Here is a 20,302-nt window from a genome sequence, read left to right as displayed (position 1 = left end):
TCAACTATAATTGCAATATATAAAAATTGAGTTCTCGATTTTCAAATTTTTTCAATTCGTGAAAAATCTATTTTTCAAAATGAAGATAAAATAATAATTTAACTGATTTTAAACAGAGTTTGCTATTAAGTAAGTTTGTAACAACTATATTTAATTATTTTTATATCGACTTATGCATAAAAATAATGGTCTTACATATCAAAGTATTTCTAATTTTCTACATTAAAAAAAAGTATTCGTTTATTCCTTTAAGTGTAAATAATATTTTTAAAAAGTTGTCAGCACTGCTAGCGAACACGAACGCTCCTTTTTGACAGTTCGCTCTCAGTGAATGGAATTTGCAAATTAATTTTTTTAAAGAAAAAGTGATAAAAACCACCATAAAATGGTAAATATTTGTGGAAAATACAGTGCAATAAAAAATCCTATTTGAAAAGGCTTCCATAAATATAATAATGCTTTGGTTTTGGACGAAATTTGCTAAAATTAGTTGGATTTTTGAGTTGGCTGTTTAGTACTACATAACCTAACAAATACTAAAGTGTATTTTTTGGACGTTTCAATTACTAAATACAAACATGTTTTCTTTTTTTGTGTGACGTTTTTAGAGACCTTTAATGCTTCAGGGACATGAACGTTCCATTACCCAAATCAAATATAACCGTGAGGGTGATTTGTTGTTTTCCTGCTCAAAAGATCAAAAACCTAATGTCTGGTGGTCCATTAACGGCGAACGTCTTGGTACTTATGATGGTCACCAGGGTGCTGTGTGGTGTTTGGATGTAGATTGGACTACCTCTAAATTGATAACAGGTTCAGGTGATATGACAACAAAAGTGTGGGATGTCGAACATGGTACTGTTATAGCGTCTATACCTGCAAAGTCTTCAGTACGTACCTGTAATTTCAGCTATTCGGGTAACCAAGCTGCCTACTCGACAGATAAGGCTATGGGTCAAAATTCAGAACTCTTCATTATTGATGTACGTACTGCTGACTCGAGTTTAGCTGAACAAAGCCCCATTTTGCGTATACCCATGTTGCAATCGAAAATCACTTCCATGTTGTGGGGTCCTTTAGATGAAACAATTATAACCGGTAAGTTTATAAATAAAATATATAGATAAATATCCTTAATTTTTGAAAAAAAAAATTTATATTACAGGTCATGACAATGGTCAGATTTCCATCTGGGATATTCGTAAGGGACGTGAAGTTAATTCAGTTAATGATCATACTGCTGGCATCAACGATATGCAAATGTATAAGGATGGTACCATGTTTGTCACCGCCTCCAAGGATACATCGGCTAAGCTTTTCGATTCTGAATCTTTGATGTGTCTTAAGACCTACAAGACTGAACGTCCCGTCAATTCAGCTGCTTTAAGTCCAATTCTAGATCATGTTGTTTTGGGTGGTGGTCAAGATGCTATGGAAGTAACAACCACATCGACAAAGGCTGGTAAATTTGATTCTCGTTTCTTCCACTTGATTTACGAAGAGGAATTCGCTCGTCTTAAGGGTCATTTCGGTCCCATTAACAGTTTGGCTTTCCATACCGATGGCAAAAGTTACGCCTCTGGCGGTGAAGATGGTTTTGTGCGTGTGAATACATTTGATAGTACATATTATGAACCTCTATTTTAAGTAGACTTACTATTGGCGTACATATTTTTTCTTAATCTTTGTCAAAACCACAAGAATACCACAATTTTTCCATAATTTATATATATAAAAAGAAACAAAAAATAGTTTAAACTTCGTCTTGTTTAGAAGTCAGAGAAAGGTATTAAGCTTACGACTGGGCTGGCTAGTTTGTAAACATTAGCAAAATGTTTACAAATAAAATTAATAATCAAATATATACAAGAACACGAAGAAAAGTAAGCATAATGTGGATTAATTGAAGAAATTTATTAAATGCATGCAGAGGTAAGTTTTAATAAAATTAAATAAAAAAATGTGAATTTTATACTAGTATTTTCAACAAGTATGTAGTAGGGGAAAATTCAGAACAGCACAGACATTTTTTGCTGAGTTCAGGATTTTGTAAATTCTCGAGTCTAAATTGTATTTTGTTTAAAAATAAGTGTATAGTAATTTTTAATTATGGATTCAATATTAATGCCTGCAAGCAGTCCTAGAAGAGCAAAGACCTCGAAAAAACTTTCTGGAATGTTTTTTGATAATATGATATTTAACACATTTATTGATCCATATTTATTTATACATATTTTGTATAATTATTCATAACACGTAATATTGTAAGTATGTTGTATGTATGTAAATGATTTACAACTACTAAATGGAAAGTAATAATATAATAGAAAGTAGGCACTGCCGTTTACCAAGGTACTTTTTGTGTATCAGCTTGGAAATATATACTATATATATTTAGAAAAAGGATTTTTTCTCTTTCTTAATCATGACTGGTTGTCCCGACATGGCGGCCAATTGACCGGGTGTGGGAGCACAGCCAGGAGGTGGTGGTGGTATACTTATAGCTCCGGTGGCTGTTGTCCTTATTTTGGCACCTTTTGCTAAATATAAAACATTTTCTGCGACCTTATTAACGGCAGATTGTGGTGCGGCATTAACTGAATTGTAAAAGCTTTGTTGTTGTTGAATATGTGTTTGATAGGGATTGGCGTAACCATAATTTGATGGACCTGGAGCTGGGTAAGCAGCGGGTGGCAAAAACGCTTGTTGCTGTTGATATGCGGTTGGATTAGAATACATATATTGATGAGATGTACTACCAGCACCACCGTTCATTTTTAAACATTCTTCATAGGAAGGAGGAGGAGGTCCTCGCTGCTTAAAAAACTCGAAATTAAAAGTCAATAGATCTATTATATTTAGATTTGATATACCTCAAATTCATCTGGTTCTGATGGATTCATAGAAGGAGGATACAATTGCGGTTTATCTAGAATAAGAAATAATTTCACTAAGAAATATTTAAATCACTTTTATTATTTACTTACCGGATTTCTTAGACATATTTATTATTTTACTTGCGAAACTGTGTTTATATTATAGATTACTGTGTGTATATTTAACAAATTATTGATTTGCCATTGTTATGACAAAGTGACTAAGTACACTTTTAGCTTTTGGTAAAAAATGTTCACAATGTTTTTTCATTTGCCAAAGAGTTTCTAAAAAACTTTGATTTTGAATCAAATATAGAAATTCGGAAATAATTTTCTTAATTGTGTCTAATGCATTTTTTTCGAATTGATCTTAGTGTTTTTTTTTTAAATGTTTAATCTAAGTCTGTTTATTATTTGATTTTCTAATTTTTAGATTTAGTGTGTTTATCTTGTTAATGGTTTTCATATATATTACTCATCTTGTTTTGGCATTTCTGTTATTGATTGTGGTTGAACAAATAAACAATAAGCATATGATATGTCTATAAACCAAGGGTTGTATTTTGCGTCAAAATGTTTAAATAATTCAGATACTACTAGGTATATGATATCGAAACATTTTTAAATAGAAAAGAACTTTATTGGACCTTAATCCTATTGGAAAATTCAGTTAGGTATATATAATCTGTTCTGAAACTAATTAAAACACCAGTTACATATTTATAAAATATACTTTTATATTTTTATAGATTTTTTTATAATTATTACTTAAAATTAGAAATAATTTTTTAAAAGATTTATGCTGCTTCTATTTCATCCAAAAATTTGCGACATTTTTTCTTTAGAACTTTAACGGCTTCAATAAATATAACGTCTGGTTTAAGAGCACCTACCGATTCAACAGAAAATATATAATGATCACGTATCCTTGACATTTCAACTGCATCCGCTAATTCAGGATAGCGGTAAACATTTCGGCTACAGGTATCGTAACGAGCATTTTTAACAAAGGCCCTTTCATTTTCATCAATGCCAATGACATCTGGAGAAAAACATTTTTGCAGCAAAAGAGCATCCTTTCCCTTAACCTCTCGCCTAAGTTTAATTTCTGGCAAAAGGCGATAAAAGGCCGTGGCAACAGGTGAGAATTTAGCATGATCTTTGCCAATACCCTTTACTGCTACCAATTTTAAATCAAATTCATGTCCAGGTCTCATTTGTGAAATGAGGATGTCATCTTGTATACAACCCACATCCGATTCTGAGTATAATTGAGCTTGTTTGCCTCGAGGCAGCCATTTTATTTGTCCCGAATATACTTTGTGATTCTTGTATATGGTATCAAAATTAGAGGAATCTTTGACATCTTTACGTCGTGTGCACTTAACTTTCAATTCAAATTCCAATGTGTCCAATTCGGTGCCCTGTTCATTATCTTCACTGCGATATTCGAATAAACGGGGATCCGCCTTAATCGGTATCAAACCAATACGATGTGCTAAAACTTCATCCTGTATTATGGAGGTATTGTTGTATATGTACACCTTTTCAAAAGCCATGCTAGGAACTTCACTCAACATTAGACGTCTAAAAGCATTGGCAATGGCCGGATGCACACCAATCATATCGAATTCTAGTTCATTGTTTTCATATCTGCAATAAATGTTAGAAATTGTTTTTAATATTACTTTTGTGTTAAAGGTTTTCATCATACATACCGAACAATAACAATTTGCATTTTTTTCTTAAAGGTCTCAATGTCTACGGGATCATCGGCCAAGCCATAGTCATGTGGATCCTGCTTCAGTTTATATTCGTCCATATATAATTTTGGTTTCTCTTGACCCATATTTATAAATCTTTTTAAATTTTTTTTAACAAAACTAATAAAAACTCCTGCTTTTCAATTGTATTTACACGTGCAGACAAAATGTAAACATTGTACAGGGTTGTTAAATGACATTTAGTGACGTTATGCTGAAAACTGGGTTGTTATGCTAAGAGTTTATACTTTTTTTCGATTTGCATCCTTAAAGTATGCAGTTGTTTTACTTTTTACCTTTTCATCCCAAAAGTACAGAAGTTATTTTAACTGCTTATATTTTATAAATATAAATAGATCAAAAGTATAAACAATTTTTTTATAATATTTAATATAGACGCATTTGGCGACAAATTTTGTTATTTATTTAACTTTCAGCATCAGTATTTTTTAAAATAATACGACGTTTATTGTTATTAAACGACGGCTAAGTTAAGTAATTCTTGGTTATTCTGCGCTGGACTCTTTGCATGTTGCAATTATATGAATTTTAATTATATTTGTTTAAAAAAAAAACAAACAAGCATATATATTGATGTAGCGTAAATAATATAAATTCTGAAACAAAAACGACAATCAAAAATGTCCAAACGTTTTCAACCTTTGAAAGAATTTGGGCGTTCTATGAAAAAGCCAAAACTGGACATAAGTATTAGTAGCAGAAGTGCAACGGATGCAACAGCTCGGCCTTCATCATCTAAGGCGACTATAATAAGAAATACATCACCCATTAAAAGTAGCACTAATGATTTCTGGGATGATGATGACGACGATGTCATACTACTGGCCACTCAAGTGGCTGAAGCAGCAGTTGCGGCCGAAAAGGTTCATAGCCAAACAAAGCAACAACACTACAATGGAATGAATTTAACCGAAAGCGATATAACGTTTACGGAATTTGCCAATGCTGCCACCACAAGTACACAACGACCAGCGGTAAGTGAAATACCGGCACCAGATATTTTGTCACAAATGTTCGAGGATGATGACGATGATTTTGAACTATTGGCCGCTGTGCAAATAAATGATCCTGGTGTGTTTAAAAAACCTGCTCCACCACCGCCAACACAAAAGCCAAAAGGCACACATCAGCAGGCGTCAGAGGATGCTATGGAGTTCGTTCTATCCCAGAATACCGGCCCAGAGTCAACATTACCCACTAGTCAGAGCGTGGCACGAAGACAATTGGCCTCTGAAAGACAAATAAAATTTCTAATGGAAAAGGTAGATGTTTTAAAAAAGGAAAATTCTAAATTAAGCCATGATCTATCAGAGGCTAAGACAAAGATGGCATCTAAAGAAGGTGAAACCTCATTGCTGCGCGATGAGTTGCGCCACCTAAAACAACAGGCCCAAACATTAAGAATGGAAAAAATATTAAGCGCACAAAACGCTCAAAACGAATGCCAGTCGAAAATGGATGAATTGGCAAAGGCAGTACAAGCCAAAGAAGCCGAAGTTCGTATGAAAGAAATGGAATGTTCCATGGTTAAAATGCGTTATGAGGATGATACCCATCGTTTGCAACAAAGTATATGTGATGAGTCCATAAGACAGGTACAAGTCAAACAAAGGCGAAAAGATCCGAGTGCTGTTATAAGATCGTCTAATAAACAACAACGGCGGTTGGCAAAATGTCTCATGAGAATGCCTAGTTTGGATGTAGGCGACTCATTAGCCTCCCAATTAGAAGAATGTACACTTAGCCAAATACATCCCTTGATATATGAACACTCATGGGATAAGGGCAGTTCCAAAAAGCAAAGAACGCTCTTCCAACTTGAATTGGAAAACATACAAACAAAACTGGCTCAGTTGCAACTCTTAGGAGTTGAAAAACTATCCGATAACTTCGCAAAGTCGTGCTTAGATTCGGTTAGTAAAGTTCTGCCGGAATTTTGGTCTTACACACATAGTTTAGAGTTCCCCAAGAATCGTCGTATACATCCCTATCACGATTATTCTCTCATTAATACAAAATCTTTGCCCAGAGCTGATGATTATGTACGTTGTCTACAAGAACCGAAAGAATTATACGATGATGAACGTTGCTTATGTTTAAGACGTTATCTTGCTGCTTTATCCATTATTTGCCAAGAAGTGCCAGAATTAACTTGTGCCCTATTGGAACACAAACATGACGAATACTATCTTTTGCAAATTGTTACAGACTCGGTTTCAAAACTGGGATTTGCGCGAGAAATTTGCGAACACTTTGGAGTGTTGGAAGCTTTGGCAGTTTGGTTAAATAGCTTACTACTTCATGTGACTTTGGCGACGCCTATAAACTATTTAGAAATGTTGGTGGATCTTCTAAAATCACTAGTATTTTCCCGCCCTAGCGCTTGGATTTTCCGCGAAATATCTATTGGCCTAAGGCAATGTTGTAGATTGCCCAAAACTCTAGAGTTATTGTGTGTTAATAGTCCAGAGTCAACATTTGTGGCAGATCGAGTGCGATCGACTTATAGATTTTCTAATGATTCGTGTTTGATGCAGGTAGGTGTTAATTTAACAAATGTTTATTATATTGTAGACCTTTTATTATACGTATACATGCGCTTTTCTTTGTTTTAAGGTTTATTGCGGTCTGCTAGAAATTGCATTCCCTTTAAGTCAGCATTTGCATTTACAGCATTTTAAATTGCTCGTTATAATATGTTTAAATCATGTGCGTTTTGTATATGAGTGTTTTCAAAAACCACCAAAATTTGTACAAAAACGTTTGCCTTTATACGATGACGACGAAGATGATGATAACAATGAAAGACGAAATGATGTTACCAGTAATAGCAGCAACAATAACAAAATGGTTTTTGAAACGACCGAACAAAATTCAACTACAACTAAAACAAACATTTCCACAAACTCGTCAGTAGGTCAAGAAAATGCAACAGATGCAAGAAATCCTAGATGCGAATGTTATGTCAAATTATGCCTTAGTGTAGTAACATTGATATTTCAACTCCTTAGACAATGGTTACTGCATAAAAAGGAACATTGTAAGTCATTTTTTGGATAAGTCCTTAGTTTTAAGTTTATTTCTTTAAATTTGTTGTTGTTAGGTACTTTACAGGTGGCTGAAATTTCTCGTTTATCTGTGCAGCTATTGCATGTCATATTTTGTGACAATTATTTGACTTGCCTATTTAGGGAATCCGAGGAGACTACCAAACACTATCTCTGCTTAATTATTAAATGGTGGTCAGATAACTCTAAACAATTGCAATTTAATGATATTAACAGTAAGTCTACACTTATTTTTTTGAACAATATAAGTTATTTTTGTTTTGTTTTTTTCAGTGAAATTTTTACAAAAGCTACAAAACTCTCATGTCCTGCCCAAGGACATAACCGCCGAAACAAATTATCATAATATCAATGTTGATTTATCCGAATGGCAAAAATGCACTACAAATGACAATGTTAATCATTTAAAACCTCCCAGTAATGCTGAAGAGGCGGATAGTTATGCCAATAAATTAAACTTAATACAAGATGCCTCAAATCAAAATAAATTTTTTGAAAGTCTTAAAGGATTTGCCTTTAATTTTCAGTGATCATGTGTATACACTATTTTTTATACTCACATACATATACTATAATTGTTATTTTCTTAAATTTAAATCCTAATAGTTTTTATTGTTAAATTTATCTTTAATAAAAAAGTATTAAAGTGGAAGAATATAAACGGAAAATAGAAAGTTTTTTATTTAAAATAAAAGAAACTAAGATTTTGAAAAAATTTAGTTTAGTGTAAACGTGATCCTCTTCGAGGATATCCTGCAATCTACAATGCCCAACAACACGAAGAGATGGATCGTAAATTAACTGAGTGGCCGTCTGTCGTTCGTGGAGTTTAGAGATAGAATCTCCAAATCCTGTAGAGTTAAACACTTTTGTTTAACTTCTACCTCTCTAAACTCCCCGCACCTCCACAAGGCGAGGAAGTGATTTCATAGGCGTACGATTGTATTATTATGGCGACTGGTGAATGGTTATCTCCACGAAATACATCAACAAATACAATTCACTGCGCATAACCTGCAATTAACACCAGCGAAATCGTCAACAAAACTTTTTGCCACCTGTACGAAGGAAGTACACCTAAACCTTAGCATCGTGGTCGATGGAGCACAAAATCCGACCTTGTACCGCCCAAAAATATTGGGGTCACACTTGATAGCCTCTTTACTTCATCAGCTCACGCCATTGCAATCACGCACAAGTTGCGAAGTAGGAACAAGGTCCTCAAAACGCAGCCGATAGCACTTGGGGTATGGATAAAGAAACCTTGGCTACATATAAAACGATTGGATCTTCGTATATACGAGGAAAACATATGCAAATATGTGCAGGATCCACTGGATTAGTCCTCGTATTTGGCAGCTTTTAACAACATTCATAGAGACTCCTTAAATTCCGAGTTCGCAGGATACCGCATAAATGTCGTACTTGGAGGTCGCCCTGCCGCGAAAAATAAGAGCAGTTCTATCACAACTAAGATCGGGATGGAGCGATGTCTATTGGTCACTTATAGACCGTGCCGTTCCCAGCGAATGTCCTGCATGTGGTCAGGGCCCTCAGGTCCAATGGATTTATGGACACATCCAGTTGAACCCCCCAATGAGATTGTTGTAAAGTTTTAGCTGTTACAACAACAACAATCTAGCTGATGTTTAGAAGAGTTACAGATAAATTTATTTTTTTTATTTCTAAGCTTCAAAGTGTGTTTTAAAACATTTTCTTTTAATTAACCAACCGTTGAGCATTTAAGAATTTCAAATGTTTTTTTTTTCGTTTTAATTGTAAACAACATTATAAGTTTTGTAAAAAAGTTTGATTTTATTGCAGAATGCTATAAAAGTATAAAATGTATGTTTTATTTATTTGTATATAAATCTAGTTTAAATACTTCTTTTTGAATAAATATGATGATGACAATGATGTGTTTTTTTAGCGAGAAATTTATGAAATGTGTGTTTTTAAGTGAGTGTATACTTATTATATGTATGACTACAAAATTTTGCAAAATTTTTTGGTGTTTAATTTTTGGTTTCAAAAAAATTTTAAAGCACAAAAACTGCGCATTAAAACCAGCTAACATAAATATTTTGTAATTTTTTTTTTTACAAATTTCAGCAAAATGAATTTAAATTGTTTTACTGCAGCTTGATTTTAACAAGAAAATGTGCTCTAAAAGTTAAGTACTTTGTTTCATCTAAATACTAATTGTTTTAATAATTTGTTTTTATATATTCTGGTTAAATACATCAATAGCTAATAAATTACTTGAAATAATCGGAAACACTATTAAATATTTAGTTGTATGTGTAGTATAGACAATTATAAATTAGCAAAATTTCCAATATACGAACAGACATGTAAGGGAAAGGAAGAAAAAAATATATTTGATTATAGTTAAAGAAAAATTCGTTTAAAGAAAGCTTAAATATGTTAGAGCGAATAAAAAAAGCAAATACAAAGTGGTAAGTGAGTAAGTAATACTTATGGTTACATAAATGTATTTAAACAATTAATTACCACTTTAAGGGTGTACTACGATTGCTAGCGGCATTTGCTCTGGAAATAGGTATAAAATTAAATTAAGAATTAGTCTTTAAATTAAAAATATTAATCATTAGCAACTTACTTTACTACACCCTGCGCCTGCGTGGGTGTTAATGTTATTAATGGTGTCAAACGTTCTACAAAACGTTCATTATTACGTTCCAATTCACGTTGATAATCTTTTTGATCGGATAAGATTAAATTACGATTTTTCTTGAGAGCATCAGCACAACGTTTGGAAAATTCTCTAAAGCATAAACGTAATTTATTTTGATTTTTCGTAGGTATAGTTACACCATCCGAGAGATTCGATAGAAATACGGCTGCCATTTCCATAGGACCCTGATTGACAGTTGTACCAATACAACCTTGTAAGACCATTTGTAGTATCTTGGGATCGGCTGGTTCTTGATTGGTAGCCGCTGCCAATTCCAATGTTTTCTTTTGTATATCTTCGATGGCCACTTCAATGGGATCCAAAATGATTTGTTGACGATTTATAACTTGAATACGTGTCTTGACGTAAGGGAAATGATTGGCTGTAGTAAGTATAGTCTTGCGTTTACATTGTTCATGCAAATCACCATGTGCTTTGCCCGATTTGGTGAATGGGGTGGCAAAAATAAAACGTTCTGAAATATTTTGAAATACTTAAGTAAACTTATTTGGATTTAATTAATTCTAATAGCATACTTATGTTGAAGTTTCTTTCGAAGTAGGTTTCTCGATGACGTAGCTCATAGTTTTCGAAATAGGGCTCTACATAGGTGATCTGTATGTAAGCCTTATCGGGATCTAAACTATTAACATCTACACTATTGGAATCTTTAATAATGTGAACAGAGTCAGGACCAAAACGATCAGCATAAAAGTTCTATAAGAATTTAATTAAGTTTGAAGTAAATTTGTTTGTTAAATTTATTTTCAAAAAAAATTATCAAAAATAGATCGAAATAAATCAAACAAATTTTGGCTAAAAATTTTTATTCAAAATTTTCGAGAAATATTTTGAATTGAATTTTTATTAAAAAAAATTATATATAAAGTTTATCAAACAATTTTCGGATCGATAGATTTCAAGGTAAAAAACTATAAAAAAAAAATTAAAGCTCCAAAAAACTGAACATTTTTGTGATTTAAGGTAAAAAAATAAAAGGTAACTAAAGTTTCAAACTTACCTGAAGCCGACTAAATATTTCGGGTAACTTGGTAAGAGTCGGTTCCTTGTAGATAAACTCTTGCTGGTCTAAATCACCAAATTTGGCACCATAGAAACCAACTCTGAAATAAGTACCAAAGACCCGTTTGCCCTGCAATTGTGCGATACGATTGAATGCCTCCTGTAGTTTACCATGTATTTTACTTAACTTCTGGAAATCTCTATTGGCCTCGCAGATGGGTACAAGTATTTTATAAACTTCATTCATGGCCTCATACATGCCCGCTATTTGGAAGGAATTAGAGGCTTCTTCCAGTAAAGCTTTCAGGCCTGATTCAGTGAAATGATTACCCAAGCAGATACCATCTTCACCAGGACTTAGAACGTCATCGGAAACAGCAGACTCTAGCAAAGAGTTGGGTGTGACTTTCTGGAAACTCACTGCACCTACTGGTAGATGAGGTTGCGACTCCAACATACTTAGATATTCGGCTACCAGAGCAGCGGAATGAACAAAACACATAGCAGCCTCAGTGTGATTGGCACGCTCTTTGTGTTTCTTGGCCATATTCTCTAACCATGTCAAACGTAAATCGGGATTATTTTGATAACCTTTGGCAATACGATGCATAAGATCCAACAACATTTCTGGATCTTCTTGATATTCTTTCATTTTTACCGTGTCCGAGAGTATCATATGCAGATTGAATAACAGATCTTGTACTTGTTCTGGGAACGAGGTATCTTGAAGATCTGAATCGGATTCAGCATAAACTAAAATGGTTTTAAGAGCTCGTCTTAAAGACTGTTCGCTAAAAGATGAGCTAGTGCCCACTAGAGATGATAGAGACATAGTTACTTGCATTTTAACACGAGCAAAATTCTGAAAGATAATTTTTAGAATCAATAGAAGAATATTGTTTTTCATTTACATTATGTTTCTTGAATTGTACTTACATTGCCGATTTCAAAATTTTGCCTCATTAGCAAATACAAGGAAGCAGCAGCCTGTGATCTTATACCAGGCAACTGTGAACCACAGTGCTTTAGCAACAGTAAACACAAGTCAGCACAGATGTCGGTTTCCTCATCGAACAACAAATTTGGAAATTTAAAGATCAATGATCTTTGTGATGAAAACAAATTCTTCAATGCCAAAGTACTTTGATTACGCGACAAAGCATGCAACAATACTTTCAACACAGTACCCAAAAGATTATGATGCATTTCCGAATTTGTAGCCACTTGTACAATAATTTCCAAACAATCTAAAATCACCAGAGTAATTTCGGTTGCCAATGATCCTTCTATATAATGACTCAATTCTAATTCTGGATCAGTTTTTGTTATAGTATCATAAAATTGTGCCCTATAGGGCATTTGATCTTTACGCCAACGGAATTTCTCTGTCGAATTACGATCTTTGCGTCGATTTATTAAATCATAACGAGCCGAGTTGGTGCCACGTATACACTCCTCTAGTTTTTCTTTAAGATCTGTAGGTTTGCGGAAACTTTGTGTGTTACGTTTTAAGACAGGCAAACGTTTCTGTCCTTTATATTCGAAACAAGGTATACAAGTATTCAACACTTGTAACATCTGATGCACTCTATGTGGTGATAGTCCTAAAGTCCATCTATATAAAGCAGTTCTTTCGAGATTTTTCAATATCCAAGTGCAACAAGCTAAAAGATGACGTGTATTTTCACTACTCAAAGGTGATTTATTCTTTACATGATCATTCATGTAGGCATAAGATCTGGAACCCGATATGGCATAAGCTACTTCGGGACTTATAGTTGTGGTGGCAATGGTAGTGTGTGGTCCCTGGTAGTCATCTAATAAACCCATATTGTGTAAACGATCATTGGAGTCGGTTAGATATTGATGTAATTGTGGTATGGCATCCATTACTATGCCCAGCAAAGGCAGATATAGGGAAGCTACACGAGCTCTTGCTTCACTATCACTATATCGTGGATCTAAGTCATGAGATGTCATTAAATTGCGTATACATCTTATAGCTTTGCCATGCAGTTGAGGATTTCTAAGAAAAGATAGGAAATATTGGAATTAGTTAGCAAATGTTCTTCAAAAGTCTGCCAAAGTTGAAGAAATCTTTTCGAGGTATTTTTTGTTTATATAGTTTCCGGAAATTATGAGGTACTACTTACGGTACTTCCAAAACGGTAGCTAAATCACTTAGAACCAAACCAACCAGAAAATGTTGTTGCCTAAATTCGATGCTTAAATCGGCATGTAAGGCTCGTTCAATGGAACCCTGGAAACAAATTAAATGCATGAGAAATGATGAAAACTAGGCTTAAGACCTCTATATATCCTTTTAAAACTTGATTTCTAAAATCATTTGTGAAAGTATTGAAATATTATAAAAATATATTCTACCCAATTACTTACATATGATGTTCCACTAGTGTTTGAATTGGTACTTGGCGTTGGACTGCAGGGTGCAGATTTCGTTGTATACGGAGTGCCAAAGGGTAAATTTAAAGCCACATAATGCTCATGACTACAAACTATACGCAAAAAATCTATTTTATAATTCATCAAATCCGGTATAGAGGCATTTTTCGATATCAAAACCTTGTAATAGGTTTTTATTAAACCAAATATAAAACCTCTATCCATGACACTAAATAAGTCAAATATAAAGAAACTTAAACTGGCATTAAGACATTGTGCCAATTTTGGTTCGTTGCTGTGATAACCCACCACTTTGGTGGTCACTAAGTGTACCAAAGTCGATATATCATCTGTGTATTGATGAGGAAATCTTTGTTTTCTTGGTGCTTGTAGAGATCGCGTAAAATCCAAATGTTCTATCATGGATTTAACAATCAATTCAAATAAAAACCATGAATTACTCATGGCTAAATCAGCTGCACGTCCGCTGGCTACTACCCAATGCAAAGCTAATTCTTCATGCAATAAACGTATTTGGCCGTCGCGTCCAACAAATGTTGGTGACATTTCCATGGCCATTTCTTTGCGATCCAAACTGCGTCCGGCTACTACATTATCGTAAATGCTATAGGTATCTGATGAAGAGGAAGAAGTGTGCATTTCTTCAGCATTACTGCGGCTGCAGGTTATGCGTCTCTTACCACTGAAAGGATGTGGTATTTTGCTTTGAAATTGCACATAAGTGGATAGTAAAGACTGGCGGCCATATTGATCTACTATTAAGTCATCGCTTAAAATCTGAAATAATAATATTTGTAAAAATATATAATATATATACTTCTTAAATTGTACTCACCGATAAGTTAGATGATACCAAACACAAAACTTCGAAAACTGTAGAACCCAGAGAAAGCGTTTGTCCGCCAATTTTATAAGTTGTTACCAACAGTTCTATAAGTTTATCCAAAACTAAATGTAAATTCTTAACCAAAGGTTCTCGTTCAGCATTTGCAATTTCCAATAAACATTTCTTCATTTCAGCTTCCATATTGCCTTCACCTATACGTGGTGGAATCTTGCGAGAATTTAAATAATCACACATCAAAAAGAAACGATCTAAATTAGGATCCAAAGTATGTACTGAAGTAACTGCCTCCACGCTTATGGAAAAGACAGGACGATGATTATCCAGCCATTTAGTGCCGGGTAAATGAACATTTGGCGGTATAAAAGAATAATTTTCTGGAGGTGTTTCTACCATAACTGGCAATTGAAATTCTCCCACTTTAAGTTTGCCATCCTCTAATAAAGGCCACCAGGTATAACCCACCGGTGTTTCAACGGATGGTTGCAAGTCTTGTGGTTTCTTTTGACATGAAACATGATAAATGGTAAAGAAAAGATGATGATTTTGTTTGAGATGAGCTGGCAGAGCAAATTTAATTTCATCATAGAATGCTGGACATTTGTTGTGATAATTGACGGCTGTAAAAGCTTCATTAGAATACTCGGGACACGATGATTTTCCAAATATGGCATTAATGGCATCGTTCTGTGTTTCTCCCGCCATCAGTTGTACTCTTACGGCAATATTACGGGCAGAACCGGCCCTTGAAGAAAAATTAAGCTCTTTGGGTGACACAAACAGTAGGTTACGATAAGTGTAGTGGGGATTATAAATAGCGGTAGGAGGTATTTCTAGTATTTCTTTTACTGGTCTAGTATTATCCTCTACATATGGCTCTACTTTAGCCAATTCAGGAGTTAAGGCATTCTTAACATCATCTGTGCAGGGTGAAATTTCCAATTTTATAGAGCCGGGTATGCATTTGTATTTCTTCATGGCCGAACTGGGTCTTTTTAGTTCCATTAAAAATTTATAGAGATCTTCATCTTTCATTTTATCGGTTTCTTGCTTAAAGAAACTGGAAATAGTTATAGTAATCGGCCGAAATGATTCGACCACATTGGCAAAATCATCAGGAGACCAAGAGCGTCTCTTTTCTTTACGTTCCAAAGATCCTCGTCGTGTTAAAGTACCACTCATATCATTAGCTTTACGTCTTAGTTGATCAAAACTACTAGTAGATGATTTGCGATCTAAGCTGTTGGAACTGGCTGCAGATCCCAAGGAACCACCAGTTTCGCGATCTTGATTACCGCCCAAACCAATACCGTCTTTTCCGCCCTCAAAACTATCTCCATTGAAAATATTGGTTAAATATATACCAGTCCAAGCGAAAGGCATGCGGTATTTCCCTAACCTTTCACAAAAGTCTGAGGCATTTTGTTTAGCCTTTTCACGACATTTATCTTTATCATCTTTGATATAAGGCTCTACTGAATCCTTAATATCACCCTGCAAAACTTTTTCCAAACGTATTACCAAAAACAAATCATTGCTGGGATAACTTATTTCAAAAATACCCGCTCTACTTTGGGTACTTTCATCGGCACAGCGCACGTGCGTATGTAGCATACGTTTTAAGGTGTCCGAGTTCATGTCAAAATAAAAATTTTCCGAAATCTTTTTCTTTTCTTTGGCATCATATATGGCCATAGAGGCAAATATTGGTTCTACCTCCAATTCCAGTCTCAATTGTAAACATTTTACAAATATGCGATGACCCATATGTTCCATGGGCAATTCAGCCGATAATCGGCGTTCGATTATATCTTCGGCATCTGCTTCGGGATAAAGAGAGAAGAGTGCTTCTTGTCGATCTTCCAATCTCTTTGATTCGTTTGTTTGATCAATATGTTCGGGAGGAACATCATCTAATAAATTCGGTATTAAGGGATCGTTTACAGAACGTCTTAGGTCAAAACTAGCCCAAGAACCACGAGGTGTTAAAGTATCAGTACAAGAGCTAACGGAAGATAAACTGGCAATAGATTGCCTAGAGCTGGGAGTGCAACTGTTACTTTGGTCGGTTAAAGAGGACTCATCGAAAGAGGCAAAATCTTTATCTACTTCAAATTCTTGCTGATAGGCCGAAGGGCTTATTGTGCCCCGATCAATACGTTCACGAGCACAACAAGAACTAGAATAATGACGTTGAGCATATTCCACTACTTTCCACGGACGTGTATAACAGTTAACACACTCCTGAACATGTTGAGGCAGTTCAGCACTAAAATTGAAACAAAATAAAAATATGCATTAAAATTGTCTGTAAAGATATTCTTTACCACTTACAAATTTTCCTTTGGCACAATGTGTTCAATGGTTCTTATTTTACGTGGTATAGTTTTGACCGTAACATCTCCAGGTGGAAAATCGAGTATATTTTTTAAAGGATCACGATTAATAGTGTTTATATGAGAATTTAAAAACTCTTCGTAATCCAATGGCTCAACGGGTTCGGTTAAGGAAAGCTAAACAAAGCAAGTAAAATTAATTGAGACACACCTTCACCATAAATGGTACTACATATAAAATTTAGGCCAAATAGGTACTTACAGTCGAGGAGCACATAGAAGAATCTGTTGTTTTCGTTTGCATATGACAATTGACAACATTTTTACGCACATCACTAGCATGAGTCCTATAAAGAATTAAGAAATTCATTCATAAATTACATTCCATGTTTATAAAAAAGTTTTAAAGTAGCAGGCAGCCTCGCCCTTTTGCTAATTTAAGAACTTTTTTATCGGGTTGCTTTTCCTTTAGTCTTACCTAGATAACTTTTGCGCAAAAGAGCGCTGTGTAATGGACATTTTGTTTTAAATATTATATATTTTTTTAATTTTTATTATTTGTTTATTTATTATTAAATAAAATGTAGTATTTTTTCATTCTTTTCTTTGGGTAAAATTGTTTGTGTATTTATGATAGACAGAAAAAAGATGGCCGCTTTATTTGTTTTCTATGTCAACTTTGACATTTCATTACAACACAGCTGTTTGATTAATGTCAGTAATTGTTGTTGTGTTTTACGAAATTCTAACATTTTGAGACGTTAGATGGCGCAGTATTTTTTATGAGGACGCTGTATATGATTGGCAATCTCCAGTTTTGATTTACGTTAAAAATTTAAAAGAAGAAGCTATTTTAGTTACATTTTAAACTAAATTTTAAATAAAATTATTAATTTAAATAAATTTTATGATAATTTTGTTTAATTAATAAATAATATTTTTTTTATCAGGCAGTGTTTTGTAAAAACAGTTTTCTTGCTTTATTTTATAGCATAGTTTTAGGTGCGTATTTAAAGTTTGTATGAAAAGTCAAAATAAGTTGTAATAGTAAATTTCATTAGAATTGTGTAATGTTAAACCGATTTTAGAAAGTAATAAGCACTAATTTTCCAAACATAATTGTCTTTAAGAATTTTTATACAAATAGTTTTGTCTTTAAAGACAAATTTATTGAACTATTAAGGAAGTAGGATCCTGATGAAATCAAAATTAATAAGAATTTTATTTATGCTTTTACGTTTTTCAACTGGTACTTTTTGAATATTTTTTGGTACTTTTTGGGGTTTCTGCAATATTAAACTAAATGATGATTATCTATCTATAACATTGAATAGAATGAAAATCTAGAAATTAAAATAAATATGACAAAACTGTAGAAAATTCCTTAATATTGTTAAGATTTAAAGAACATAGGAAAACTGTAACACAGTGTTATTATTAATTGTATTTTCATTAAATTACAGAACAAGAAATCCCCAAAATATAGGTTAAGGTTAAATAAAAACTAATTTCTTCGTTTACACTCACAGCCATATTGTTCGTTATTGATTTTAGTTTTTAGCCATAATATGCTAAATATTTAAACAAATAAATAACAAATCCACTATATTTATATTTAAATCTAATTATTTTATTAAAATGTCTAAAATATATATGTATGTATTTTTAAAACATATACATATTAACAATAAACAAAATTTCTTTTGTTCACATTGAGAAAAATTTAAATTAATTCAAAAGTGATTTAATTGAATTGTTTTGAAAATTTGAAGGTTCTTGTGTTTAAAACGGTTAGTTATAATCTTAAAGATGCTGTTCGACTTGACCATGAACCCAAACAAAATATGTATTTGAATGTACTTTTATTTTTGTGTCTACAAACAATTGGCAAACATTTTATAAAGAAAAATTTAAATGCGTTTATAATATTTATTAAAAGAATAAATTAATATATTTTTTTGAAATATTTGAACATACATAAATGTTTAATATTTAAATTATTGTTGCTACATATGATTGTTTTTATTTTAGTTATTTACTTTACAATAGGGCTTCCCCTTAATTTTTTTAAATTTAATTTAAAACCGTTAAAAATAATCTTATAAGTGTTAATTTTTATTCAAATAATAACACGTGTATTTTGTTGATTTTATTGTTAAAACTATTAGTATTTTGTTTTTATTATGTTATTTGGATTCTTGTGTTCCATTCACGGATGTTGTGCCATTTCATGCCACTTATTCAAAGATGTTTTTGACTATTGTTGTTCTGACTTATTATCGTCGCAGTTTTAAAATTTACATTCATTTTTTTGTGTGTGTGTGTGGATGGATGTTACTGTTTTATTTATTTTTTCTTAATAAATAAACTTATTAAGCATCACAAGAACAACAACAAAAATACAAAAACAATTTAAAAATAACTAAACTTAAACAATAAATTAACAAAAAAGATCATAGTCGCATACCACATATGAATGTATGAATGTGTAACATCGTGTAGATCGATAGTAACGGCCGTTTATTTTTGTGTTTTTAGTGATCGTGTTTTATCAATTTTACCGACTTTTTATTTAATTTAATTGTTTTTGTTGTTTTTTTTTGTCTTCAAGGTTAAGGCAAACTGGTCCCATCTCTCTCCCCAATGTGCTATCTCTAGCTCTTCTTCTCTCTCATTTTTTTTAAAATACATATGTTCAAAACTGAAGATCAGCTTTTATGAGTGTATGCTTTTGCAAGCACTAATATTTGATATACATTTCATTTAATAAAATCATATCAAATAAATTATTATTTTATACTTGAAAACACTCATTAAAATTATCATCTTTTAAAGCATTAATATAATTTATTAAAATGCTTAAATTCCATTGAAATAATTTACTCTATTTCAAATTTTTCAAAAATATTTGCAGTTTTTTTTTGTGGTATTAATTATTCCTTTCACTTGTCATGATAATGAATTATGTTAGACTTAAGTATATCAGATTGTGGGAATGTTTGTGAGGCTATAAAGAAACACATATTGTTATGGTAGTGACTTCTTCGAAGATCCCACCATAAGTCACGTTTACGCCCACTCTACGTATGTTGAATATTTCATTTGAAATTATACAAAATTGCCAATATGTCACAATTATTTTCAGATTAAAGTTTAAAAGAAAAAATAGATTTTGAATTTAAAAATAACTTTAAGACACTTAAAGTGCATAGCATAATAGGGGATTCGGTAATATAAAAGAACCTGTGT

At 32.9% G+C, this 20,302-nt stretch overlaps 5 protein-coding genes across 7 annotated transcripts; 2 read left to right on the top strand and 3 right to left on the bottom strand.

Annotated features, from left to right (window-relative positions):
• The first annotated feature begins 239 nt into the window (after window positions 1-239).
• LOC111680540 (eukaryotic translation initiation factor 3 subunit I) lies at window positions 240-1,887 on the top strand. Its single transcript, XM_023442204.2, has 3 exons — window positions 240-388; window positions 609-1,098; window positions 1,166-1,887. Exons 1-3 carry the CDS (start codon window positions 386-388, stop codon window positions 1,645-1,647), a joined length of 975 nt encoding a protein of 324 aa, XP_023297972.2. The 5' UTR covers window positions 240-385; the 3' UTR covers window positions 1,648-1,887.
• Window positions 1,888-2,178: 291 nt separating this feature from the next.
• LOC111680554 (DAZ-associated protein 2) lies at window positions 2,179-3,125 on the bottom strand. Its single transcript, XM_023442221.2, has 3 exons — window positions 2,988-3,125; window positions 2,874-2,929; window positions 2,179-2,814 (listed from the first exon to the last, which is right to left on the bottom strand). Exons 1-3 carry the CDS (start codon window positions 3,001-3,003, stop codon window positions 2,395-2,397), a joined length of 492 nt encoding a protein of 163 aa, XP_023297989.2. The 5' UTR covers window positions 3,004-3,125; the 3' UTR covers window positions 2,179-2,394.
• Window positions 3,126-3,544: 419 nt separating this feature from the next.
• On the bottom strand, window positions 3,545-4,826 carry LOC111680550 (DNA-directed RNA polymerases I and III subunit RPAC1). Its single transcript, XM_023442213.2, has 2 exons — window positions 4,595-4,826; window positions 3,545-4,529 (listed from the first exon to the last, which is right to left on the bottom strand). Exons 1-2 carry the CDS (start codon window positions 4,723-4,725, stop codon window positions 3,674-3,676), a joined length of 987 nt encoding a protein of 328 aa, XP_023297981.2. The 5' UTR covers window positions 4,726-4,826; the 3' UTR covers window positions 3,545-3,673.
• A 288-nt stretch (window positions 4,827-5,114) lies between these two features.
• On the top strand, window positions 5,115-8,413 carry LOC111680539 (ATR-interacting protein mus304). 2 transcript variants are annotated; one of them, XM_023442201.2, is made up of 4 exons: window positions 5,120-7,197; window positions 7,277-7,700; window positions 7,764-7,943; window positions 8,002-8,413. In XM_023442201.2, the coding sequence occupies exons 1-4, from the start codon at window positions 5,281-5,283 to the stop codon at window positions 8,256-8,258; spliced, it is 2,778 nt and encodes a 925-aa protein (XP_023297969.2). In that variant the 5' UTR covers window positions 5,120-5,280; the 3' UTR covers window positions 8,259-8,413. The 2 variants fall into 2 exon arrangements, with proteins under 2 accessions (XP_023297970.2, XP_023297969.2); XM_023442202.2 differs by lacking the exon at window positions 8,002-8,413 and having other exon boundaries at window positions 5,115-7,197; window positions 7,775-7,916.
• A 1,153-nt stretch (window positions 8,414-9,566) lies between these two features.
• LOC111680534 (dedicator of cytokinesis protein 7) lies at window positions 9,567-17,730 on the bottom strand. 2 transcript variants are annotated; one of them, XM_023442192.2, is made up of 12 exons: window positions 17,532-17,730; window positions 17,316-17,400; window positions 17,052-17,230; window positions 14,709-16,986; window positions 13,847-14,650; window positions 13,603-13,709; window positions 12,386-13,475; window positions 11,448-12,311; window positions 10,963-11,143; window positions 10,352-10,901; window positions 10,243-10,281; window positions 9,567-10,008 (listed from the first exon to the last, which is right to left on the bottom strand). In XM_023442192.2, the coding sequence occupies exons 1-12, from the start codon at window positions 17,570-17,572 to the stop codon at window positions 9,987-9,989; spliced, it is 6,240 nt and encodes a 2,079-aa protein (XP_023297960.2). In that variant the 5' UTR covers window positions 17,573-17,730; the 3' UTR covers window positions 9,567-9,986. The 2 variants fall into 2 exon arrangements, with proteins under 2 accessions (XP_023297960.2, XP_023297961.2); XM_023442193.2 differs by having other exon boundaries at window positions 9,567-10,281.
• Between the last annotated feature and the right edge of the window lie 2,572 nt (window positions 17,731-20,302).

Source organism: Lucilia cuprina, chromosome 2 (assembly GCF_022045245.1).
Source record: "Lucilia cuprina isolate Lc7/37 chromosome 2, ASM2204524v1, whole genome shotgun sequence".
NCBI classification, from domain to species: Eukaryota; Metazoa; Arthropoda; class Insecta; order Diptera; family Calliphoridae; genus Lucilia; species Lucilia cuprina.
Note: the sequence above shows the minus strand (reverse complement) of the source record. Positions and strands in the feature narration are given on the sequence as shown.

Coding starts and splice junctions, on each gene's coding strand:
- LOC111680534 (XM_023442192.2), bottom strand. CDS start 17,572: ATGTCCATTACACAGCGCTCTTTTGCGCAAAAGTTATCTAG. Junction 17,231..17,315: donor CTTCTATGTGCTCCTCGACT/GTAAGTACCTAT, acceptor TGCTTTGTTTAG/CTTTCCTTAACCGAACCCGT. Junction 14,651..14,708: donor TGGTATCATCTAACTTATCG/GTGAGTACAATT, acceptor TTATTATTTCAG/ATTTTAAGCGATGACTTAAT.
- LOC111680550 (XM_023442213.2), bottom strand. CDS start 4,725: ATGGGTCAAGAGAAACCAAAATTATATATGGACGAATATAAACTGAAG. Junction 4,530..4,594: donor ATGCAAATTGTTATTGTTCG/GTATGTATGATG, acceptor CATTTATTGCAG/ATATGAAAACAATGAACTAG.
- LOC111680539 (XM_023442201.2), top strand. CDS start 5,281: ATGTCCAAACGTTTTCAACCTTTGAAAGAATTTGGGCGTTCTATGAAA. Junction 7,198..7,276: donor ATGATTCGTGTTTGATGCAG/GTAGGTGTTAAT, acceptor CTTTGTTTTAAG/GTTTATTGCGGTCTGCTAGA. Junction 7,701..7,763: donor ACTGCATAAAAAGGAACATT/GTAAGTCATTTT, acceptor TGTTGTTGTTAG/GTACTTTACAGGTGGCTGAA.
- LOC111680540 (XM_023442204.2), top strand. Junction 1,099..1,165: donor AGATGAAACAATTATAACCG/GTAAGTTTATAA, acceptor TTTATATTACAG/GTCATGACAATGGTCAGATT.
- LOC111680554 (XM_023442221.2), bottom strand. Junction 2,815..2,873: donor CAGAACCAGATGAATTTGAG/GTATATCAAATC, acceptor TTTTTTAAGCAG/CGAGGACCTCCTCCTCCTTC.